Source organism: Pygocentrus nattereri, chromosome 29 (genome assembly GCF_015220715.1).
Source record: "Pygocentrus nattereri isolate fPygNat1 chromosome 29, fPygNat1.pri, whole genome shotgun sequence".
NCBI classification, from domain to species: Eukaryota; Metazoa; Chordata; class Actinopteri; order Characiformes; family Serrasalmidae; genus Pygocentrus; species Pygocentrus nattereri.
In genome coordinates this window covers 7,794,263-7,820,891 of record NC_051239.1, presented here as the reverse complement: position 1 = coordinate 7,820,891, position 26,629 = coordinate 7,794,263, and the positions used below count along the sequence as shown (strand labels likewise).

The window sequence follows — 26,629 nt, the reverse complement described above, 5'->3', positions numbered from 1 at the left end:
TCCCTCAGGGTCGTGGGGGGTGCTGGAGAGAGAGAGAGAGTGAGAGAGAGAGAGAGAGAGAGAGAGAGAAAGAGAGAGAGAGAGAGAGAGAGAGAGAATAAGAGAGAGAGAGAGAGGGAATAAGAGAGAGAGTGAGAGAGAGAATAAGAAAGTGTGAGAGAGAGAGAGAGGGAATAAGAGTGAGAGAGAGAGGGAATAAGAGAGAGTGAGAGAGAGAATAAGAAAGTGTGAGAGAGAGAGAGAGGGAATAAGAGTGAGAGAGAGAGGGAATAAGAGAGAGTGAGAGAGAGAATAAGAAAGTGTGAGAGAGAGAGAGAGTGAATAAGAGTGAGAGAGAGAGGGAATAAGAGAGAGTGAGAGAGAGAATAAGAAAGTGTGAGAGAGAGAGAGAGGGAATAAGAGTGAGAGAGAGAGGGAATAAGAGAGAGAGAATGAGAGAGAAAGAGAGAGAGAGAGAAAAAGAGAAAAAGAGTGAGAGAGAGAAAAAGAGTGAGAGAGAGAGAATTTAGCATGTCCAATTGGCCTGACTGCATGTCTTTAGATTGTGGGAGGAAACCGGAGAACCTGGAGGAAACCCACACAGACACGGGGAGAACATGCAAACTCCACATGTAAACACAAAAATTAATAAACGACAACATTAACAGCAACAACAACAACACATCACCTTTCCTAATGGACAGGGGAGATGTATGCAGGTGGACCTTCGCATGCCACGCCCCTGAGCTCCTCTTGAAATGTGATCTAATGGCAGATGCCAGAATATAGCAATGAGTAATAATGTATACAAATATGAGTCCTCCTCTGCCCTGTTCCACGATTTACAGCGTAGGAGGAGTGTGATGAACCCTGTCTCACCGATGACCGTAACACACCCTGCAGTGACGTCACTTTTGCCTAGCGTGCTACATCGCGTTGTCATATCATGATGCATCGCTTGGGACGTCTGACCAAGTTGTGTCAACTTTACATGTCTGTTTAAAAGAAAAACAGGTAACAGAGATAATCTGGGTGTTTAGTGAGCACATGCCACGCTGGCTTTACTAATGAAGGTCATTTTTGGATTCGTCCCTGGTGTGACTGGCATGAACAGAATGTATGTGTAACCCCACTTTAGAAGCTTTAGGCGAAGAAAAAAAAACACTGCAGTTAAGCATAATTAGCCCAGGTAAAGCAGATCACTCTCCTCTACTGTCCACATTTAGCTTTTTAGGCCACAGGATCTGATTTCGCCCCCATAAGTCTTAATTATCATAGAACTGTAAGAATGCACATAGTTGCAGTGGCTGGGCATTGTCATTTGCGTTCACGTACTTGTGTTGATTATGGTTTCTGACCCCGACACTTGCAACAGCCATAATGACATCTGAGCTTTGTCTGTACTTTTCTCCTTGGCTAACTGGTGGCATATATTTCTGAAATGAAACCTGGGGACATTTCCAGTTTGGTGGTCAATAGATCATTAAAATGTCCAATCTTATTATCTATGAAATAAAAAAGGGGTATTTTCAGTTCTATAGTTCTTGACCGTGGCAGCTGTTGTACTGTAATAAATTATGGCAGAGACTGACTGATAAAATTGGGTACTAACTAAGCAACTTTGTAAACCATGTTAGAAAATCATACTAACTAAACTTTTCAGAAATAAAGTCAGTAAGCAAAATGGTCTCAAAAGTCACTAAGTCTAGCAGCTGAGGCAGAGAATCTTACTACAAAAGGTTCAATGGTTGTGTGGGTCCTTAATTTCTATGCGTATTAAGACAGCAAAAAGAGACCTGTAGCTCCAGAAAAAAGCCCCGCAGCTAAAGCCCCCCCCCCCCCCGGCAATCCCAGTTTTGGAGAGACAGAGACAGCTGCTCTCACCATATGCCATATTCAATATGGATCGCTGAAAATGTGACACAGGTTAAAAAATGATGCACTATTTTTTGTAGACCGCATGGTAGCTACATTCAAGTAGACTGTATGCAAATCAAACAGCCTACCTATCACTTGGAAGTACAACTGAAGTCCATAACCCCACCCTTCATTTTTAACCTCTTACAAGGCCAGGTCCTGTTGGCCAGGCCCAAAGTTATTACACACATCTATAACCTAAGAAAAGCTCAACCAGTTTGCATTGAAGTCCCTTCAGTTAATGAAAAATAAGCCTTAGTATGTAATAGGCCTGGGATTTTAAAGGGTTATTCCCTGGGGTGCCTTATTTCTTGGTGATTTTGTGGACACACTTAACATTAACACACTTTTACACAGCAGTATTCTCTAAAACAAGTGGTTGAAGTGGTTAGTAAATGGCAGCAGCCCCCCGCTAGGCCAAAACAACGTGAGACACCTGCCCATCTGCTCTGCTACCAGCTCTTTCTTAGGACTTTCTAACTTGGTGTTTTTAATTGCCAGTTAAAAACAGGTCTGTTCCAGCCAAAAATGGGGACCCTCCCCAGAAAACCAGATGTCTGGTCACCCGACTCCCATTCACAGTTAGCAGCAGTAGCCTCGTAGCTCCAGTGCAAAACCAAAAAAGCAAACTTCAGACAACAAATATGTCTAAACCAACTACATTTGAGACAAGGGAATAACGGGCTTCATTCACCAATATCTTCCTACGTTTTTTCTTAAATTTGTTCTTGAGAAAGGTCCTTAGAAAACGTGTCAGATTCGTGATATATTCTTATACCGCAGATATATTCTTACACCTTTGTGCTGTAGATTCTGTTCTTGCATAAGAACGAATCCCCAATAAGAAAATGTTGGTGAATGTCAGAATCTGCGTAAAACTGTGTAAGTGGGCTTTAAGAAGAAATTTCTTGTTATGAATGGTTTGTGAATGAGGCCCAATTTTTTTTTACATAACTATCGCTTTAATCCTTTCTGTGCCCATTTATCTATATCCAGACTGATATCTGTTAAAGGCTTCATTTAGTCTAAATTAATTACGTTAGCATGGCTTATGAGAACACATTAAGCTCTTATTCATAGAGAGAATGCAAAGCAGGCCAGGATGTATCTAATGTGAATACAGTCTGACATAACTGTCCTTCCAAGAATGAGCGATGTGTCAGTTTTTTTTTGGAGGGGGGGTTAGGGGTGAGTTTCAAATTCAGTCATTTACAATAACAAGATCATTTGGCTGACTCACTACATTTTGTAAGTGATTAGTTTAAATGGCTGGATGATCTAATCAAAGGCCTCCTCGAAATCACAATCCGCCTCTGCCCAAAACCAAAACTTAAACAGTTGCCGCTGTCTGTGGAGGAAGAGGAAGAGGATCCTGTTTTTCCGTCCTGTGCGTGTTGGAACGGCTGAGCTCGGCACAGGGAAACGCGTACACTCATACTCTCACTCTCTCACTTCTTCAGTCTTTCATTTCTCTGAAGCAGCAGGGTTTCTTCCCTTCTTTAAAAACTCCCAGACTTGTCTGACTGCTGCCCCTCTCTCTTACTGTCCAGCAATGAAAAAGAGGCCAGGTGAAACTGAGGTGAATTCACACAGCAGTGCAGCAACTCCTCCAAATCACAACACAGATAAAACCTCACTAACCACTCATAACCTAAACTAACCATCAGCACAGCCTGCAGGAGCACATACAGTCCTGTGCAAATGTCAGTGGACATGACAATGTTTTCAGTGTCAGGGAAAAAGTAGAAAACACATTTAACAGAAAATAAACCGAAGTCTCAACAAGTAAATTAATCACACGTTTCAGTATTTGATGTATCTAGTCTTTACCTTCAGTATAGCTTCAATTATTTGACTCACTTATGTTTTTCAAAGAAATCTGCAGTCACATGTTTCCACACCTCCAAATTTCAGTCTTAGACGTTGGTTATATTTTCTGCTCCTTATGATCAACACATTCAGTGGTGTTGAGGTCTGGACTCTGGGGTGGTCAGTCCATTGTTCAGCTTCTTTGTTTGGTGTGTCCGTCTCCTTTTCTCAGCGAGGCTCTTCTTGACAGCTGCACATCATTTCAGACCCACAGCGCTGAGTTGTCTCAGCATGTGGATGTTTTCAGATCTGAAGCAGCTTGATTTTCTCCTCTTTCTCAATGATGAAGTGCTGCTTATATGATGGGGGCAATTCTAATGGCCTACCAGGTCTTCCAGGTGGTTGTTAGGAGTCTCATTTTTTCTGTAGCTTTTAATAATTTTTGGAACACTTTGGATGAAAATCTCCTGAATTTTTCCTTTGACATTCTCCTTCCTTATGCAGGTATATTGTCCTATAACTAATCTCCTTAGAAATACCTCCTGAAAAGGTCCATAAAAATATTTAATTTTGGCCTCTTAAAGGGACTTTTTGCTGTTAGTTATGGGGTCCTGCATGAGCTTTGCACTACTGTCTATAAAAACCTTCTCTATAAAAAGAACAGTTTGTAGTACCATGTAGAACCATTTTCAAAAGGTTCCCCATGCAAAAAAACTATTTACACCTGAAATGGTTCTATACACTTTTTAAAAAGATGGTTCTTCATAGGCTCATATAGAACACTCAAAAAACTGTTTGCTTACTTAAATGATTCTTTGCATGGTGAAATTGTCTTTAGATTGATGGTGAATGTGTTGTATACAGTTCTACTAAAAGGATTCTTCATAGAGCACCTAAAAAGGGTTCTTACATTGCTATAATGTCAAGCTTGTAACAAGGCCAAGAACCTTTTTGGTGCTATAAAGAACCAGCAATACACGCTTCGTCAATACGATGAACCACTTTACCATGCAAAGAACCATTTATGCTTGAAATAGTTCTTTCAGTGGTTATGGTTCCATACAGAACGAGCGTCTTTAATAAAGAACCCTTGAAAAACCATGTTTTATATGTCATGTGCTTTTGTCCATTTTTGTTGAAGACTTGTATCTCCATTATAACTAAAACATGTCTTGACTGATCAACTACATTTGAATTAAAGGCATAGCACATGATTCTAGAGGACGACTGTTGATATTTGAACTCAACAGAGTGCTGAGGCAAATCACACAGGGCTGGCAAACTTGATTTTTTTTTGTTAGACCTAAAGTCATGAAACCCTTCACATTGTACAACGTATGGACATTGTATGGACAAATACCATGATATATCGTCAGAGGGAACAACTACACAGCAAGTAATATAACTAACGTTAGGCAGGTTATGGGTCAGCAAGCTGTGGCTACAATTGCTGCTGTAAAGCTTACCAGCTGCTATCAGCAACCTCCTCATCCCTTTTCATGCCTTTCAACTTTCAATGAAGCTGAAGTCAGCTTCTTATTTGCCAGCCTCTTGGTCGAATTTTCCTGTTCCACCTTAAATGGTGCCTGAGGCACCTGAATGTAACTGCTGCATCAAGGTAGAACGAGAAATGTGAATGAGAAGCCAACTTTAGCCTCATCAACTTTTAGAGATCTGTCCACTATTTAAATGCTTCACCAATGTTAACACAGTTCTTTGCTCTTGCCAGATCTAAGAACGTCTTTCTCAATATTTGATCTTCAGATGTTCTCCTCTTTGGCTGTTTCTCTTGACGATGCATGGAGTTCAGCACAGAGCTGTGTATGAACACCAGATGTTTTTTCCAGAATGGAGAGCTAGTGGACGGTAGGAATATGAACTTATTTAGCCAAAAAAATGTATCAGATTGAAATTGTAAACTATGCTTTTAAGGTTGAATGTGGATTTTTTTTAAACAACTGCTTCAAGTCATTTGCTCTTAAATGAGTCCAACTTACACAAGTATATAAAGTTATGGCAACTTATTCCAGTCAAGCGAATAACTTTACAGGAAACTTCTGAGAGGCGTCAGCAACTAGCGCTGTAACCTGTGGTCACTATGACTGAGGAAATGACAGAGTTAAAAGTTGGCTTCTTCGATCCTGTCAGTGTGGTGGGGCGAGAACGTTTGCAACATCAGGCCGGAAACCAAGGCAAATTTCAGCAGCCCTGAGGAACCTTACATCGTTATAGAGTAACCAGAATACCTCTCTGAGCAGAGTGGGCTGAAAGTGAGCTTCCTCTTCCCCCTCACATCCTGCCTGGCATTTCGTCATCGTAGGTGTCAGTGACGTTTTCACACTTGTGCACAAACACATTATCTTTAACCATTAACACAGAGGCTTTCCTATACCCAGACTACACACTACACTTCAGTTTGGAACCATTGGTCATATCAAAAACACACAAACCTTGTAACTTCACAGGAGAAGATAACAACACTCTTAACTTTGGGTGGCAGTTCGTGCAAAAAGTTTATAGTCCTGGGAAATCTAAAGCAATTCTATTAGTTCATTCATCATGAATTGTCACTCAAATTACACCAAAACATTGAGAATGAAAATGATATACCAGGTTTTGTTCCCAACAGCATAGGAAGCACATTCAAACATCATGAGCTAGATACCAAAATGTATTTTACATTTGTTTTATTCATTATTTTATGTCCTTTGTGAAGTTTTAAATGATAAATAATATGGGTACAATTATTTATTAATTTGGGCAGCACAGTGGGTAGTGCTGTCGCCTCACATTAAGAGCGGCAGGGGTTCGATTCCCGGCCCGGGCAACCAATATTCTTTCTGTGTGGAGTTTGCATGTTCCCCCCAGTCTGTGTGGGTTTCCTCTGGGTTCTCCGAATTCCTCCCACAGTCCAAAGACATGTTGTCAGGCTAAATGGACACACTAATTTGCCCCTAGGTGTGAATGTATATGTCTGTCTACCTGCGATGGACTGGTGATCTGTCCAGGTGGTGTATGCTGCCTTCTGCTTAATGACCACTGGGATAGGCTCCAGCTCCCACCCATGATCCACTAGGGTAAGCGGTTTCACTGTGAGCAGTTCTAACTTGGTGAGTTTATTTACATCATTACTATCACTTAATTGTGCAGAAATTAACACCATATAAAGTATACCTTTTAAACTACATAAGTTAATCAGTTAACTTGAAACTTTAAGTTTACAGATTAACACATTTGTAATATTAAAGTAAAATAAATAATTAAAAAAAAATAGAATAATTTGTGTTATATACTTGTTAAGTTTAGTTAGCGCAAAAATTCAAGTTCACCCGGTTGCTTCAAGTTCAAGTTTAAAAGCTGCACTTTTTTTACACTGCACTGCTTAATATGAATAAAACGGCTCCAGCTCCCACCCATGATCCACTAGGGTAAGCGGTTTCAGAATATGTGTGTGTGTTTAATAATTTTCAAATAATCTTAGTTTTTCTGGCTTAGTCTTAAAATTATTTATTTAACTTGTTTGATATTCTTGTGATTTTGTTACATCATTAAAGTCTTTTAATCTGTATTATTGTGCAGCTTCACTTGAAAGGTGATGATAAATAAAATTCCATGATTGCTATACCTTCATATTTGATGTTTTACAGCTTTCTGCAGCAGTTAGTATCATCTACAGCTCATCCATTTAAAGTGGACCCCTGTTTTTTTTTTTGAGATGTAAACAGACTCTTTCAGAGTGGTTTCATGTGAAGTGACTCATTGCAGAGACTCTGATTTCTTTACAGTGGTGGTGACAGGAACCAGGGGTCATAGTACCAACACAAATACAGCCATTTTATTTACTATCCAAGACCATTCTGAGTTTTAGACGCAATGTTGATGATAAAATAGAGAGAAATATGAAAAAATATGTTTCGTTTGGAGACTATTTTGCATCACAACACGAATGTCTTTTACTAAATATGTTTTAGGCCAAAAAAACTGTCTCAAAATTAAACGCATTAAACTCTTCAGACATCTGGTTCCTATTTCCACCACTGTGAGCAGTTCTAACTTGGTGAGTTTATTTACATCATTACTATCACTTAATTGTGCAGAAATTAACCCCGTATAAAGTATACCTTTTAAACTACATAAGTTAATCAGTTAACTTGAAACTTTAAGTTTACAGATTAACACATTTGTAATATTAAAGTAAAATAAATAATTTTAAAAAAATAGAATAATTTGTGTTATATACTTGTTAAGTTTAGTTAGCGCAAAAATTCAAGTTCACCCGGTTGCTTCAAGTTCAAGTTTAAAAGCTGCACTTTTTTTACACTGCACTGCTTAATATGAATAAAACGGAAAAAATCAGTTTTGTAATTGTAACTCATTCACATAATGCTGTCTTTCTCTGTATTTGATAGGCCTAAATGTTGTTAGACTGACACTACTGTACAAAAATCAGGGGCCAATCTTGCACAGGTTTAATTTTCAGTGAAACTTCTAAGACTGAACTTTGGAGGTGTGATAAAAATATCCCTGCAAATTTCTCTAAAAAACTGAAAAGAATAGAAGCTGTAATAAAGGTAGAGTGGAAACACTAAATACTGAAAAATGTGATATTATATTTAGGCGTTGATGCCTCTGTTAAATATATCTCCTACATTTGTACTTAATAGCTGTTTTGAGTGGAAATAATGAAGGGTGGTCTCTAACTTCTGCACAGTAGTATCCATTACTGCACATGCATTGCTGGTTCAGTGAGGAGGCTTTCATTTACGCAAGCATGTGAGCGGATATGCGTTGGTGAATGGTCACAAATATGTAAGTATGGGTTTATGTATCTGGGCTGGCTTGTTTGTATGTAATGTGACTATAGAAGCGTGGGTTGATTTTAGTGGTTAGTATGACAGGAAGTGTATAGCTTTCTGACTTCCTGTTGAGCTGGCAGTGGAAAGTACACAACGAGTGTTTTACACGGCTCAAGGCGTCGTGGTGCCCTCACGCTACACCAAGATGAAAACACAGGAAAACTCAAATTAGACCAAGGAACTTTCCAACACCAGATCAGATTAGAGCAGGTAAAGCCAGACTGATACAAGAAAAGGCTCCAGTGTAGATATGGAGAAAGAATATACTGCATTTATAACGCGTGGGAGTCACTCATTTGGATGAACAGTAGTTACAGTAGAACTGATGAGGTGTTCATGCTCAGAGATGCAGATCACATCACTGTAACGTAATCTAATTAAGCCACTTATTTTGGGAAGCCATTCTTAGTCATGAACCCTCGTGAGTCCTGATTACTGCTGTGATATGCTAGAGTACAGTAGGCACAATGATTAACTGACAAGAATCAATTAGTCACTCTTCACTGACTCTCCTGCACAAATGATACATTCCAAGCTCATTTTCTGATACAGAGAAACCAAAAAAGGATCATGCTTTCATTGTTGATCTGAACTGATTTTACCAACACTGTATGTCCAGTACTTCGTAGACCCCTGCTCCTCCAGTGTAAACACACCCTAGGACCTTTTTTTCCATTAATAGCTGAAAAATGCCTCGTTTGAAAAGTGATCTTTCCAAACTGTTTTGTAGAAACAGACAGTCAATCAAGAATCTACAGTAAACAGATATTTGCCGCATATTATTTAACATTTTTAACATGCTGTCGAAACAAAACCTTGTATCACCATTTTTGACCTTTTTCAGTTTTTGATATCATTTGAAAATACCTGTTGTATTTTATATCATGTGTAAATTTGATGATTAATGGATAAAGAAAAATGACCCAAAATGACTTGGGAAAATGTCTGGTTCCATTGACTTACATTAAAAATAAAGTAGATTTTTTCCTTCTCCTGTAAAGTTACCGTTTTGGAGATACAAGGTTTTGTTCCGACAACAGCCATTTTAATAACTTCTGTGTGTTCCCAAAGACTAGTATTTCAATGTTCACTGCAAAAAAGGCCATCGCTGATTATAAAACAGATTTCGGTCCTCCTCGAGTCCCCCCTCCCATTGATCCACCACCGATGGGAGGGGCAGTAGTAGGGGTTCGGTGCGTTGTGGATCGGGCAGTGTCCGAAGGCGTGGGCCTTGGCGTTCTGATCCTCAGTTGCTGAAACTGGCTTTTGGAACTTGGAACGTTACCTCACTGGCGGGGAAGGAGCCTGAGTTGGTGCGCGAGGTTGAGAGATACCGGCTAGATATAGTCGGGCTCACCTCAACACACAGCTTGGGCTCTGGGTCCAATCTCCTTGAGAGGGGCTGGACTTTATTCTTTTCTGGAGTTGCCCATGGTGAGAGGCGGCGGGCAGGTTTGGGCTTTCTCATAGCCCCTCGACTCGGTGCCTGTATGTTGGGGTTTTCTCCGGTGGACAAGAGGGTAGCTTCCCTACGCCTTCGGGTTGGGTTCTGTGCTTATGCACGAACAGCAGTTCAGAGTACCCAACCTTCTTAGAGTCCTTGGGAAAGTGCTCCTCCTGGAGACTCTATTGTCCTACTGGGGGACTTTAATGCTCATGTGGGCAATGACAGTGAGACCTGGAGGGGTGTGATTGGGAGGAATGGCCTCTCTGATCTGAACCCGAGTGGTGTTCCTCAGTTTGTCCATCATGAACACCATGTTTGAACACAAACATGTCCATAAGTGCACATGGCACCAGGACACCCTAGGCCGCAGTTCAATGATTGACTTTGTAGTCGTGTCATCGGACCTGCGGCCATGTGTTTTGGGCACTCGGGTAAAGAGAGGAACTGAGCTGTCAACTGATCACCACCTGGTGGTGAGTTGGATCAGGTGGTGGGGGAAGATGCCGGTCAGACCAGGCAAGCCCAAATGTATAGTGAGGGTTCGCTGGGAACGTCTGGCAGAAGAACCTGTCAGATAGATCTTCAACTCACACCTCCGTCAGAACTTTGACCAGATATCGGGGGAGGTGGGGGACATTGACTCAGAATGGGCCATGTTCCGCTCATCCATTGTTGAAGCGGCTGACTGTAGCTGTGGCTGTAAGGTAGTTGGTCCCTGTCCGGGCGGTAATCCTCGAACCCGGTGGTGGACACCCCAGGTGAGAGATGCCGTCAAGCTGAAGAAGGAGTCCTACCGGGCATGGTTGGCCTGTGGGACACCAGAGGCAGCTGACAGGTATCGACAGGCCAAGCGATCTGCGGCTTCAGTCGTCGCCAAGGCAAAAACCCATGTGTGGGAGGAGTTTGGTGAGGCCTTGGAAAGTGACTTTTTTTTTTTTTTTGTGTATTATTTTTTTTTCATATGAGCTTCTTCAGCTAGTGGACAGATATGCAGCGTTTCTCTGCACTTCAGCAGGTGCGGTAACCAAACCCTCACTGGTCTCTGAACATGATGTTCCGTGTGTTGTGTTTTAGGAACGGGTCGTATCTTGCTGGATGAGGTGAGATGTACAGGGACAGAGAGGAGCATCTTTGATTGTCCACACAATGGCATAGGACAGAACGACTGCAGACATGATGAAGATGTTGGAGTGAGCTGTCTCTGAGACCAACACATGCAGCCTTGAGAAACAAACACCAAGAATGGAGATGCATGCTGTACACACACATAAACATACACATACATACATACATGCATACATACATACATACATACACCAGCATATAAATCAGATTGAATGTTCAAAAAATATTTAAGGTTGATTTTTGTAAGTAAATAAAATGTTTATTATGATTTGTTTATGTTTTGAAGTTATTATGATGACAGTTATGAATGCCTATTCTCTCTCCATATGTCCTCTCTTCACTCTCACATGTTGATGAACTGGTGCAGACTAAATATATTAAATAGCAAATTATCATTCTGAGGACTTCTCGGTTTCTTACACTATCTGACATCTTCCCTGGAGATCTTCTCTTAGCTTCTATCTCTCAGGCTTTAACGTGACATCTATCTGTCTGTCTGCCTGTCTGTCTGCTTCATTAACTTGGGGGTCTTAGGGGTTTTACGGTTTGGAAAGTGACTTTAAGTCGGCTCCGAAAAGATTCTGGCAAACCGTCAGGCGACTCAGAAGGGGAAAGCAGTGTGCCACTAGCACTGTATATAGTGGAGATGGTCTGCTGCTGACTTCAACTGAAGACATCATTGGGCAGTGGAAGGAATACTTTGAGGACCTTCTCAATCCCACCGACACGTTCTCCAGTGAGGAGGCAGAGTCTGGGGACATGGGTATAGGCTTGTCCATTACTAAGGCCGAAGTCGCTAAGGTAGTTAAAAAGCTCCTTGGTGGCAAGGCTCCAGGGGTGCATGAGCTCCGCCCTGAGTTCCTCAAGGCTCTGGATGTTGTGGGGCTGTCTTGGCTGACACGCCTATTCAACATTGCGTGGACATCGGGGGTTGCGTGCCACTGGATTGGCAGACTGGGGTGGTGGTGCCTCTTTTTAAAAAGGGGGACCGGAGGGTGTGTTCCAACTACAGGGGAATCACACTCCTCAGCCTCCCTGGTAAGGTCTATGCAGGGGTACTGGAAAAGAGAGTCCGGCTTATAGTCGAACCTCGGATCCAGGAGGAGCAGTGCGGGTTCCACCCTGGTCGTGGAACACTGGACCAACTCTTCACCCTCTCCAGGTTTCTGGAGGGTTCATGGGAATTTGCCAAACCAGTTGCCGCTAAATGAGAAGGAGAACGTTCAGTCAGCCATCGCTGTATTTAACAGTCATTTCATGAATTTCTAACTTTTTGTCATATAAGATTAAACATATGATATCACAGCACTGTGTTTAATGCGTCCACTTTATTTAAGTATTGTTTGGTCACCAAATCACAACCGCGAGTCTTATTTACCACCATTTCTTTGGTGCCCTCGTCTCACACTGGGGCTGAATCTCAATTGGCTCCCTGCTCCCTACGTAGTGCACTTTGTAGGAATTTGAATTCTGGCTGCTGCACCACAACAGTGCAAAATACAACTAAGAAACTGTCATTTGGGATTCAGCCACATTCTTACTCAATAAATGATGCACTGTTGGGCTGCAGAGGCTACAACTGCTAAACGTTAATAGTTAGCACACTATTTAGGGAGTAGAGAGCCGTTTGGGATTCAACCTGAGTTAAGATAAGATAAGATAGAGTTTTATTATCCCACTGGGGGAAATTTGCATTGTTACAGCAGAATACACAGTAAACAGATAAAGAGCAGTAAGTAGACAAAGATGTGCATCATACAAAATACAAAACATAAGATAAACTACAGAAATAAATAAATAAACAAGACATCTGGTAGCAGAAAAATGTAAAAAATAAAAATAGAATTAAGAAACTATACAAATTTACAGCCCTGACGGAGTCCAACTCTCACTGGGAACGAGTCTGACTTATTGCCGGCCATGCGAACCAAACTGCTTTGTTTGTACAGGGCCTGAAAGCTCCTGGTAGGGTCTCCCAAGACAAACTGGTCCTAGGTGACAGGTCAATCAAAGTGTGGTCCAAAAAAAATACCCTTATGAAAATAAAACAGGACTTGTGTACCCTGCCCGGTTTAGGGTCACCGGGGCCCACCCCTGGAGCTAGGCCTGGGGGAGGGGTGCGCCAGCGAGCGTCTGGTGGCCGGGCATTTACTCATGGTGCCCGGTCGGGCCCAGCCCGAAGGAGCTACATGTGTCCCCCCTTCCATCGACCCACCACCAATGGGAGGGGCAGTAGTAGGGGTTCGGTGCTTTGTGGATCAGGCAGTGGCCGAAGGCATGGGGGGCCTTGGCGTTCTGATCCTCAGTTGCTGAAACTTGCTTTTGGAATGTTAAGATTAAGTGACCCTTATTAGTCCCACAACAGGGAAATTCCACCTCCGCATTTAACCCATCTGTGAAGTGAAACATCACATACACTCCAGTGAGCACACACACACACTAGGAGGCAGTGAGCACACTTGCCCGGAGCGGTGGGCAGCCCAATCCGCAGCGCCCGGGGAGCCGTTGGGGGTTAGTTGTCTCAAGGACACCTCAGTCATGTGCTGTCGGCTCTGGGGATCAAACTGGCGACCATCTGGTCACGAGGCTGGTTCCCTAACCTCCAGCCCACGACTGAGTTTAACATATCAGAGAAAATAAAACAGAAAATGTCATAACTTTTGCATGTTTTATTTTTTTTCCCCCAATATGTTAAATGAATCAATAAAAACAATAACTGAGGATTACAATGTGCAGCAGTGTTTAACTGTATAAAAGAAGCTGCATGCTGTCCTTACTGTTAGATGCATGAAAATCTGTTTGAGTGCTCGATATTGGCCTTAAAGGGTTGAACTATGTCCATGAAACTAACTTTTAACCTGTGGGTTCCACTTTGTAGTTTAAAAGACACTGAAGTCATTTTAAGATGAACCGTTAACCACAGCGTGCTGTCACAGAGGAAGTGGATGATTGAAAGCAGTTGAAAACAGGTACTGATACAGGTAGAGAGCAGTGAAGTGAGAAAAACAGCTGCACACAAAACTGCCCGTAAGATGTTCCTGCAGAACCAAAGAGGAGATAAAGTGTAAAATAGTCAACATGCTGTGTCCTGTGTGGCTGTTCAGCGCTGTGTTTGGGTTTGGCTGCAGGCTACAGATTTGTTCCAGTGAAGTGTTACACCATGCTTAATCAGCTCACCTCTATGGTGAAAGAAATGAGCTCTACAAAGGAAGATGATGATGCAAATGTTGAAGCGAGCGTATAACAATAGAGACATGGATCTGGGAGCACATGCTTACTTGCCACATTAATAGGCTAGTGGTCAATCTGTTGATGGAATGGAAATCGACTTGGATGCTTTCAATACTTATAATTAAATAATATGCTTTTTTCCCATATAACTCTATTATCAGATTAACTAGGACACTGTGTGTGAAAAGTCGTGGCTCTGTGTTGAGCTGCTAGCAAGCAATAATAGAACCAAAAGAATTCAGACCTTTTTTTACATTTAAACTATCATATAATTCACTGAAGGAGCAAAGATAACCAGCAGGTGAATTGCCCATGTGATAAAAGAATCTGCCCCCTAGTTATACAAGCAGAACATTTACCAAATTTCATGGATAATGAGATTGAGCTGACTGAACACAGGCAGGGTTGAATGCAGTCAGCCCTGTTGAAAGTTAACCTCATTCATATTGAGGTTCAGAATCATGTAGTCGCCACAAAGTGTTTACAAACACACTGGACCAGGATTAGAAGGAAAAGAACAGGCATTAAACTAAATAAGCCTGAAAACAAGTCTAGTTTCTAGTGCATCATCCAACCACAGTGAATGGCATTATCTACAAACTGAAAGCCCTGTGAACGTTGGTGAATCTTCCCTGAAGTGGATGTCCTGCCAAAATTTCCCTAAAAACACAGAAGCAACTCATCCAGGAAGTCACCAAACGTTTTATGAGAACATTTAGGTCTCAGCTAAAGCTCCAGTGGCCAGTGTTGATGACTCCACAGTCAGAAAGGGACTGGGCAAAAGTGTCAAGAGCAGAAAACACTTCTAATGAACAAAAAAACATCAATGCTTGTCTCACTTTTGCGCAGTAAGGATAATTCATAAGCCTTTTGAAATGCTTCAAATATGCTGTGTTTAAGAAAATCAGGGAGTGGGCAGTGGGCAGTGAGCAAAGTGTTTCTAATAAAGTGGCCAATGGGTAGAAGTACAAAGGAGATGTTTCTAATAATGTGATCAGCGAGTGGAATGGCAATGTACATGTTTCTAATAAAATGGCACATGATGAAATACAGGGTGTTTCTAATAAAGTGGCCAGTGAGTGTTCATACAAGGTAGGTGTTTCTAATAAAGTGGCCAGTGAATAGAAGTACAAGGTTGGTGTTTCTGATAAAGTGGCCAGTGATGAAGTACAGGGTGTTTCTAATAAAAGGGCACGTGATGAAGTGCAGGGTAAATGTTTCTAATAAAGCGGCCAGTGAGTGGAAGCACAAGGTAGGAGTTTCTAATAAAGTGGCTAGTGAGTGGAAGTATAAGGTAGGTGTTTCTAATAAAGTGGCCAGTGAGTGGAAGTATAAGGTAGGTGTTTCTAATAAAGGGGCCAGTGAATGGAAGTATAAGGTAGGTGTTTCTAATAAAGGGGCCAGTGAGTGGAAGTATAAGGTAGGTGTTTCTAATAAAGGGGCCAGTGAGTGGAAGTATAAGGTAGGTGTTTCTAATAAAGGGGCCAGTGAATGGAAGTACAAGGTAGGAGTTTCTAATAAAGTGGCCAGTGAGTGAAAGTATAAGGTAGGTGTTTCTAATAAAGTGGCCAGTGAGTGGAAGTATAAGGTAGGTGTTTCTAATAAAGGGGCCAGTGAATGGAAGTACAAGGTAGGTGTTTTTGATAAAGTGGCCAGTGAGTGGAAGTACAAGGTTGGTGTTTCTAATAAAGTGGCCAGTGAATGGAAGTACAAGGTTGGTGTTTCTAATAAAGTGGCCAGTGAGTGGAAGCACAAGGTAGGTGTTTCTAATAAAGGGGCCAGTGAATGGAAGTACAAGGTAGGTGTTTTTGATAAAGTGGCCAGTGAGTGGACATAGAAGGTAGGTGTTGTTTCTAATAAAGTGGCCAGTGACTGGAAGCACAAGGTTAGTGTTTCTAATAAAGTGGCCAGTGAATAGAAGTACAAGGTTGGTGTTTCTAATAAAGTGGCCAGTGAGTGGAAGCACAAGGTAGGTGTTTCTAATAAAGTGGCCAGTGAGAGCACTTTATAGAGAGAGTATTAGGTAAGTAATTATTTGAAAGCTCATTAAATTCAACAGGTTCACAATCAACAGGAGCCATTTACTACAGTAGTGTAAAGGATGACATAGGATCCCATTAGAAATTGTGTTCTTAGTCTTTCTTCAGTGACATCACATCTATTGGAATATCAGGATGGAAATATTCTGCTAACTGGACAAAACAGCCACCTAACTCAGCACTGCAGACCACAATCAGAGTGAATCAGCTCTAAATCTGGCTCTCTAAATAGGACATGTTTAAACAGGAAGTCGTACAGTCCGGCGGTTAAGTACGCTGATTTTTTCAAAGGGGAACTTTCATGGGAAAACAAACGATTTAGAGTTTGATCTCCTCGTCCCCCTTCACTGGCCTCAAAGAGCGATGGATAATCCCCAGGATTAACCAGTGGTCAGGGGAATATTAATTCTAGAAAAAACGTTGTAATCCACGAGATTTGCCCGTCCCATGAGATTTGTCTCTCAGTTTCTCTCTTTCACGTGTTCTCTGGGCCCAGGCATGTTGTTCATTCATCACAAGCATGTCCCTCTCTTTGTTTTCTTTTTTCTCTGTTCTGAATGAATTGAATTTGTTGTTACTGCACGTCTGGCATCTGGAGTGTATAATCTCACCCTGCGGTTGAGCTGCATGTGACTGGGCCTGAGTCTGGCGGAAAGACAGCTTCAACAGAAAGATCATTCACTCAGATAAAACCCAAAATAACACAGGCCATAAACAACAGTGACCCGCCCCCCCAGCCGCATGACTGTCTTCGTCCTGTTTTGCTCTTTTTTGACTTGTTGATCACATTAACCTCCCATTTAAGATCCAGTGAATGAAGGGAAAGCTTTATTGTTTGTTCTGCTTTCGTCATATTCATATATGTTGTTATACGCCAACTCTTCCTGCCCGTCTTGTCAGATGTCCTCCTTTTGTTTCTTTCTTTTTCGCTCTTTCTTCTGCCATTTCGCAGTCTTACTGCAGCTGGAACACGAAACAGCACAACAGAATCAATGAACCGAAGTCACAGTGTCACTTCCTAGAAGGTCACAGTCCTGTTACAAAGGCGAGAATTAAATTTGAGTCATTCAGGCTCTGAGGAGCTGCACCAAAATAGAACGGTCTTTGTTTGCGGTTACAAAACTCAGCCTCAGTGTGCGGCTTCATCACCGCTGACTGATCACTCGTTCATCATATGCTATCATTAGTTTACATTCTTCCAACACTTTAACTGTAAGTAGTTTTCCTTTCATCCTTCCATCCATCCATCCATCCAGACATACACTGATACAACCATCAATCCACCCATCCATTCAGTAATCCCCTAATACATCCATCCATTCATCTATCCATACATTCATCCATCCAGTAGTCCCCTAATACATCCACCCACCCATCCATCCATTCATCCATCCATCCTTCCACCTGTCCATCAAGCATCCCAACAAACCATTCATTCATCTATCCAAACATACATACATACCTTCATCAAGTCATCTGTCCTTACTTCCATACATTCATACATACATCACTCATCTATCAATTCATTCATTCATCATTCAGTCCATCCATCCATTTATCTACCTATCCATGAAGTTACCCAACCGTCTGTCTATTCATCCATCCATGCATCCATCCATACACCCATCAGTCATCCATCAATTATATCATTCATCGTTCAGCCCATCCATCCATTTGTTTACCTATCCATCAAGTGACCAACCATGTGTCCATCCATACATCTTGCCATCCATTCATCCATTCATCTATCACTCACACAATCTTCTTTGGTTAAATGGAAAAAACTGTGATTAGTTTTTTTGTTAGATCCATCAAGCAGTACCATACCCCCCCCCCCCAACATCATTCCTTGCCTTGTTGTCCACTCCAGTCCTCCTGTCTGTCTTACCTGAAGCCTACAATGATGGCCAGGCTGGCTGAGATGCTGAGTACAGTGAGAAGAGCCAGTATGATAATCAGTGTGTCTCTGTGAAGTCTGGTTGGTCTGAAGTCCAAGGTGGGCAGAGGAGGCAAAGGTGGGACCGGCCATGTGGTTGAAGCAGGCAATGGCGTGACTACAAGAAAGAAAGAAACATTAAAATACATGTCAGTTAAAATGTCTTGAACTAAAGGGGAACTCCACCGATTTTTCAAAAACTCTACATGATTAAACGGCTAAGACGTAAACAAAGTCGTTCAGAGTGGTTTGGTGTGAAATGCTCCAATCTAGCGAAACTTGCAGAGTCAGAATGTTCACAGTGATGGTGATAGGAACCAAACGTCTGAAGAGCTCCCTTACAGAAAGTAAATGAACTGGTTAGATATACGCTGTCTGGCGCTTGACACGCTGCTTTAAGGCTGTTTCATAAAGTTTGGCCTAAAACGTGTTGTAATCCATTTTAATCCATGCTGGGTGTTGTAAGGCAAAATAGTCTCCAAAGAAAACGTGTTTTCCAGATTTATCACCATTTTTATTACAGACACGTGTAGGTTCACTGGTGATTTTGGATGGTAAATAGAATGGTTATATTTGTGTTATAGACACCAGACGACCCCAGGTTCCTGTCACCACCACTGTAAAGAAATCTGAGTCAGTAAGTTTCTCTTCAATGAATTATTTCACGCCAAAACACTCTGAATGACTCTGTTCACGTCAAGGACTGAAGTATTTAGACATTATTGGAAAAATTGGTGAAATTCCTCTGTAAACTGATGTTCCCATCACTGCAAATGCAGTGAATTAGCCAAAATGTGTTTGTCTCTTCAGTTTTCAAAGGACTTCATGTAGGCTAATGTAGCTAACAAGCTAAGGCTTTAAGCTTGAAAATGGCTGCTAGCACTGTTTAGCTATGCTAATACACTTTTGCTCATTTTGACACATAATAGAGGGCCATACTGTGCCAGAAACCACATAAGCAAGTGTACTAGAGATTATTTGCCAGATATTTACCGGTTTGAGGCGAGTGTGTGATGATTTAGGTTTGCAGTAAGAGCAATGCTAAATACACAGTTTTCATTACCTTGCATTAGCTCTATGGCAAAACTAAAGACGCCAATTAAAGACCACCAAGCATCTCATTTACATGTGACGTATGGGGAACTGTGCAAATGATTTTTTTTGCCAAACATTAAACAAATAGAAAAAGAATGTAACTTTTTTCTGCAAAGATGTTTCTCACCAGTCAGCATGAAGTACATGCGAGAAAGCTCAGTGCCATGTTTGTCCAGCAGGAGGCAGCGGTACACTCCCTGTTCACCCACACTCAGCTGGTTCAGGACAATTTTAGAGTCCTCTGTCACCACCACGACCTCAAACCCATCCTCAGCTGAAAACTAACAGTACATAAAGCATATACAGGTGAAAATACTCCATGGCCCAGTCCCATTTCTTATTTTTATCCCTATCCCTTGTTTTCGATTGTCACCTTGCCCTTTGGCACTGAGCTACAAGGGGTAGCTGTTGAAATATTCCACAACGAAATGGAACAACCCTCAAATAACAAAGAACATTACTCCATTAAGAGGCAATTAGTGCTGCTCTGTAGGCGACCCTGCCAGCCTGCAGGGGGGGCAATTATTTATTATTTATTATCACCCACCTCTAATTCTTTAGTGATATGAAGCTGAAGTCACACATTATTGCTCAAATTTTCCCGTTCCACCTTAAATAATGCAGAAGTTCAGGTGCCTGAGGCTCCGGAATGTAACTGCTGCACCTTTTAAGGTGGAACGTGAAGTTAATCTGCCGAGATATCGTAAATTCTCACATTTGTGGGTTTCTTGCCAGGTTTCCTTTTATCTCAAAACACTCTGTTTGGACTGTGACTCTGAAAAACCTCCGTTTGGAGGGCTAGGTAGCCCTAACACTTCACACTCTATCTCAACATAAATCGGGAAACCCGACCCCTAGATGTGAGCTCGCAAAAACGGAGTGGAGGGGTGAAATGGGACTGGGCCTATATGTCCAGAGGTTGACAGACACCTGCTCATCCAGAGTTTCTTGAAACCAGTAGTATTAAAAGGGAGTTTGTCCCCGTTTTCTGCAGTGACAGGCTCTACTAGTGTGGGAAGGCTTTAGACCTGATGTTGGAACATTGCTGTGAAAATCTGATTGCACTGAAATATATCTATTCTTATATTAATTTACGACTTTCTTGATGAGCGTATATTTAAACTGTACATGTGTATGTGCATGTTATCTTCACTGCTAAAAACAGACCATTAGAACCATTACGATTAAAACTCATGGTTTTTCTCTTTTTTTAATGGGAATTGAATACTATATGTGTTGTATATGGAACCATATACAACACATTCTCCATCAATCCAAAGAACCATTTCACAATGCAAACAACCCTTTAAGCATGCAAATGATTCTTTGTAGAACTATTGCCTCTACTAAAGAACCCTTGAAGAACCATATAGTTATAGCCTACAGTTTTATGTATAAGTTGTGTGTACATACATTTCTTGCCTCCGGTTTCCAGAAGTAGTGATAATCAGCCTGTCCGACTATCAGACTGTGCCAGGAAAGAAAACAATCCAACACCACCTGCCCACCCTCCTCCCCCTCCAGCTGATACACTGGGAGAGAGAAAGAGATATTTAGTGTAGCCTAGTGTGTGTGTGTGTGTGTGTGCGCGTGTGTGCGTGTGTGTGTGTATTACCTCCACAGTGGCGTGTGGGTCTTGCTGATAGACACGTGAACAACCCGTACTGACAGGTAGAGCAGTTCATTACACTCTGAAACAGCAAACCTGCCACACACACATGCAGATTAACCAAATGAAAAATGTAAATTGTGTGACTGAGGCTGTAATGAAGTCACTGAATGCTTTTAATAGACATCCATTGAGGAAGAAAGCTACTGAAAGTGACAGCAATAAAGGACACTTACCACATTTATTTGGACACAGGCCTGAAAAGAAGATAAAAGCTGAATAAACAACATTTCTACACACATATAGAGGTACTGATTAAAACAGATATTTTGAGGTTTGTTTTTTTTTTCAGTGCTTTTTTCCATTTCCGACCTTCAGCGACAAATCGCTCTAAATGCTTCCTCAGTATTCTTCTGCCTTTCTCCACGATCTTTATCATGTCCCACTGGATGGGGTCTGTACAGAGAGTTCACAGGGTTATCAGACTGACCCCACACATGAACCTTAACACAGACACGGCCATTCGAAGTGTGGAGACACTCAGTTTGGCCATATTATTAACTTATTGCTTTATTAAAAAACATTGGTATGCAAACGTTTAGGCACTCCTGGTCCTGGTTTTGATGACTTTCTAAATGAAAATAGATGAACACATCCTCAACTGTTCACATTATTGGAAGAACATGTAAAATATAAAATGATAATATATACAAATATGTAAAAAAAAAAATTTCACAGGCCACTTTTTACATTTTACCCCCCCCCCAAAAAATTGAGCAAATAAGCAGTAATTGTGCATTACAAAGTGCATGAGTGGGTTCTCTGTAGAGCTGTATTCATTTATTCTCACTTAGAAAGCCAACAAAGAGTGTGTTTTAACCAGGAGCACCCAAACTTTTGCATACAACTGTATATAGTGTTCTTTAAAATATTATAAACAAAACACTGTAAGACATTTTAGGTGTTTAATTCAATATTTCAAGTAATGACAACAAGACTATCATTTTTAGTCGATTTTCAGAGATTTTCATTTCATCATCATGCCTTTAATTCTGCAACTATTGTAGTACTGCTTGTTTTTCCATAAGTCTTGATTAGAGACAAATAGGTTCAAATCTTGAAATGTCCAGCTTAAAACTGTCCAGTCAGGATATTTCTCGTAGTGGCATCTACATTTGATACAGCCGAGTGAGCTCTCCCATTGCTTAGGCCTTCAGGAGCTGAACTGAAGACCTAATGTCTCTGATTAACTGCTAAGCCAATTAAAAAAGTGAAATTGGAAACAACCAAACTGCTTCATACCAGGTAAGATACAAGTTAATGTCTGCTTCCCCTACTGCTACTGCTGAATAAAAAGTATGGAGAGTTACTCTTACAATGTCTGTGTTTAATCTGGATTGGCTCTGAGCGTTAATGTGCACAACTCTTAGCTTAGTGTTAACATATGAGAAATCCATTAGGCATGCTAGCAGAAATCAGCCCATTATTTTGAAATTTATGGCCTGAATTGAAGTCCTAGCTCTTTTAGTCACTGTGTCCACTGCTGTTGGTTATGCTGGACACACCTGGACACGATTTATTCATTTAGTTGCAGCAAACGAGTATCATTTTATTCAAGTCTATCTAGATAAACGTAGACCTGTCTATGTAAGTTTATCTGCAACAAGATTTGGTTTTATTAGCTTCAAAGCAGTGACTGCTGAAGAGCTCTTCAGGGAGCACTTACTCTAATCGTCTCTTGCAATCTAACCTCTACCAACCTCATCTCCTTCTTGCCCTCCTTCCCTTCTCTACCCCGCTTTTACCCTTTGGCCTCCTTTAAGGCCTGACTATGATTGTTCTATGTACCTCATTATTTGTAAGTCGCTTTGGATAAAAGCGTCTGCTAAATGTAATGTAATGTAAGGTAATGTAATGCTGTAACGCGGAGCGAGGTAGCGGACGCATGTGCGGAGGTAAGCGACTTTTTTTGAGGGCAAATCCAAAATCAGGGTCATAAGGGTCCAGGGTCAAAGAGCCAATATGTACAGATCGTGGGGTAGACATGACATAAACCAGAAACAACCAACAATAGATATTCAAACAAAGCAAACAGCCAATAGAGCAAGGACAAAGACAGATACAAAGACCAGCAAAGACAAAGTGCAAACACAGGGCTTAAGTGACAAAGGGACAACGAGGGACAGGTGAAAACAATCAGGGGAGGAGTCACGAAACGAGGGAGCCGGACTAGAAAAACCAAAACAAAAACGCACATGGACAAGAATGGGAGGGGCCAGTCATGACAACTGCAATCTTTTGAGGAGTACAATATTGTCAATGTAAACAAAAAAACTTTTTTATTATAATTTTTCCACCTCATTTGAGCACAACAACTGTCCTTTACATTTTCTTGATGAATGGACCAAATGGACCAAAGTGGTTGGATAGTGTAGTGGATAACACCTCTGCCTTCTACGCTGTAGACTGGGTTCAATCCCCACCTGGGTAACCACCCTACACTATACCAATAAGAGTCCTTGGGCAAGACTCCTAACACCACCTTGGCCTACCTGTGTAAAATGATCAAATTGTAAGTCGCTCTGGATAAGAGCGTCAGCAAAATGCCGTAAATGTAAAAATGTTTCAAAACTGCTTGGAAGAAAATCTCATTACAGTAAAGATCATTTTTGTCTTCCTGTAAAGTTGCCATTTTGGAGACACTATTTTTTCTTTGTCATGTTTTATTTTATTGATTTTATACAGTCAGTCTATAATTAACGGCTGCGGTGAAGCAGCACACTGTAACCTGGTTAGCCTGATAAGAACAGGAGTGTAATCGGTTGAAGGCCGCAGTGCTCCTCACCCGTCCTGTGCTCCTGCCAGTGCCTCCGGAACTCACTCTGGTACTCCGTTTGCACCTGGTACAGTGTTGTAGGGTCTGCAACGACCAACATTTCCTTATTTTAGTGAGGAACCGAAAGGTGGTCGTGCTCACTTTTCATTCTTTAACGTGGTGTAGTGTTAGTAAACGAGTTAAAATCCTAAACATATGCTGTTCTATGGTTTACCTAAAGCTTTCTTTTAAAAAAAGATGAAAGATGAAAGAACATTGTTAAAAATACAATGTAAGAATGTCAGTAACCACTGTCATATACCAGGAACTGGGATTAACAGCATCTGATTAATTGAACTGAATTGAATTAAAAACAGCTTATTGTTTTCCTGCCCCAAATGGACAATAACTCAGGACAAATACTACAACACAGCACAAATAATCTTGCCAAAAAGGGGTTCTTTGGCGTAAAGCCATAGAATCACAACTTCTTTCCTAAAGAACCTTTTAATGGATAGGGCACCACTGATGAAATTACATCACTGTAAAAAAATCTGCCCAACTTAAAATGATACAGTAACTGATTACATGGCTTTTCTTCAGTTGACTCACCTTGAGAACACCAGAGTTCTTATTTGAGTCAAAAATTCTCTCGTCTACAGTTTTAATGCTGCATCTCAGTCAGATAAAAAAAGTTCCCACACTTCCATCACACAGTGACACAGGTGACATATTTTCCCATGTGACATTTTCTCCTGGCCTTCTGGATATGGACAGCTATGGTATGGCTGGGATTCAAACTCACAACCTCCTAATGCTGGGATGAATTATTTGACAGCTGCACCACATGAGACGATGTTGTACTTTACAGTTAAAGCAACAAATATTGTGTATTAAACAAATATAAAATATAAAAAATACAAATAATAAATGTATTAAACATTTATAGACACAAAATCAGAGTTGCTTCAGGTGCTCCCGAGTGGCACAGTGGACTAAGCCATCACCCAGGAGGTTGTGAGTTTGAGCCCCAGTGATGCCACAGCCATCCATAAGTTTGTACCCAAGAGGAAAAATGTCTTGCAGGATTGCGTAATGGAAAGAGTCCTGGCTAGTGGGGAAGCTGAGTATAAAAAGCAAGCTCTTTTTACTTACCAAACTGAGACGCAGAACTAAAAAACGAAGAGAACGTTTGACTCAACTAAGAAGTTTGAGCTGTGCAAACTCTTGTGTCCTCAAGTTGAGTCAAGTCAGGAAAAGTCATATAATCAGTTTCTGTACCATTCTGAGTTGAGTTGACCTCTTATTTTTCAACAGTTTTTGTAGAGGTGAAAATAAGAACACATCCTTCTACAGGGATAAACTTTTAGGCATATATCTGCAACGTTTAGTGCACTGTTTCTATTTGCCAACATAATGTTAAACTCAGCAAATAAATAGAAGGTGCCATAACTTTTGCACAGGACATATTTCGTGTTTTATTTTTTCCCCAACATGTTCAGTCCAGCAAATAAACAGTAACTGTGCACTGAAATGTACACCAAAGATTTATTTTCACTTTAATAATACATATAATTGGACATAGGGGCACCCAAACCATTGCACGTGACTGTGTAATATTAAAAGAGACCCTGTGACCCTGTGAACTACAGAACTTTCACGTGATGTCAACGTTCTACACCAGGAAAAGTTTTCCGTGAGCTGTGTGCCCAAGCCAAGAAACATTTAACAATGTACAATCATTTCTATGAATCTCAGAAGAATAATAGATGAATACATAACTGTATTATAATTCTTTACAATATATTAAAGTCTTTCCAGTTAAATTCTGCATCAGGCTATTCCAGCTCTAAAAGGTTATTCGAGATAGATGCAGACAGGCTACAAAAGAATTAATTCAGGCAGGACATCAGCGCACCAATCACCCCACGTAGCTGCATGCTGGTATCCTGGTATGTGGTATAGGCGTGCTCTATGATGCCCTTCAGATCCATCTGATCTTGGACTGTGATTCCTTTAACGCTGGACAGGAAGTCCTCATGCATGTAGCGGATCGTGCGGTCGCACTGCAGACAGGACCTCACGCTGGTGCCCAAACATACCAGTAAGAGAGGAAAAAGAGAGAGCGGTGCGAGAGCCATTTAGAAAACAGCACAGCAGCCCTCGCGGAACATGCCTATGTCATACCACTGGAACTAAGAGAACGTTTGTGATGTCACAGTGTGATTAACAAATGATTATGTTTTCAGTCATTCTGTCTGTCTATCTATTCACTGAGTACATACACAGACAGACAGACAGACAGACAGACAGACAGACAGACAGACAGACAGACAGACAGACAGATAGATAGATAGATAGATAGATAGATAGAGTATGTTGCCAAAAGTTTTCACTCACCCATCCAAATCATTGAATTCAGGTGTTCCAATTCTTCCATGGCCACAGGTGTATAAAGCCGAGCCCCTAGGGCTGCAGACTGCTTCTACAGACATTAGTGAAAGAATGGGTCGTTCTCAGGAGCTCAGTGTATTCCAGCATGGTACCGTGATCGGATGCCACCTGTGAAATTTCCTCACTACTAAATATTCCACAGTCAACTGTCAGTGGTTTTATAACAAAGTGGAAGCGATTGGGAACGATAGCAACTCAGCCATGAAGCGGTCGGCCACATAAAATGACAGAGTGTGGTCAGTGGATGCTGAGGCACAGAGGTCACCAACTTTCTGCAGAGTCAATCACTACAGACTTCCAAACTTCATGTGGCCTTC

The 26,629-nt window shown here is 41.3% G+C and overlaps 1 protein-coding gene across 1 annotated transcript; it reads right to left on the bottom strand.

Annotated features, from left to right (window-relative positions):
* Positions 1-17,143: 17,143 nt before the first annotated feature.
* LOC108440679 (izumo sperm-egg fusion protein 1) lies at positions 17,144-26,290 on the bottom strand (the record flags this gene model as incomplete). Its single annotated transcript, XM_037536049.1, has 10 exons — positions 17,144-17,366; positions 18,292-18,457; positions 19,562-19,708; positions 20,844-20,966; positions 21,050-21,139; positions 21,280-21,300; positions 21,416-21,499; positions 23,889-23,963; positions 25,777-25,943; positions 26,259-26,290. Coding segments are annotated over 10 exons (972 nt in total), but the record flags the coding sequence as incomplete, so codon positions are not given.
* Positions 26,291-26,629: the final 339 nt, after the last annotated feature.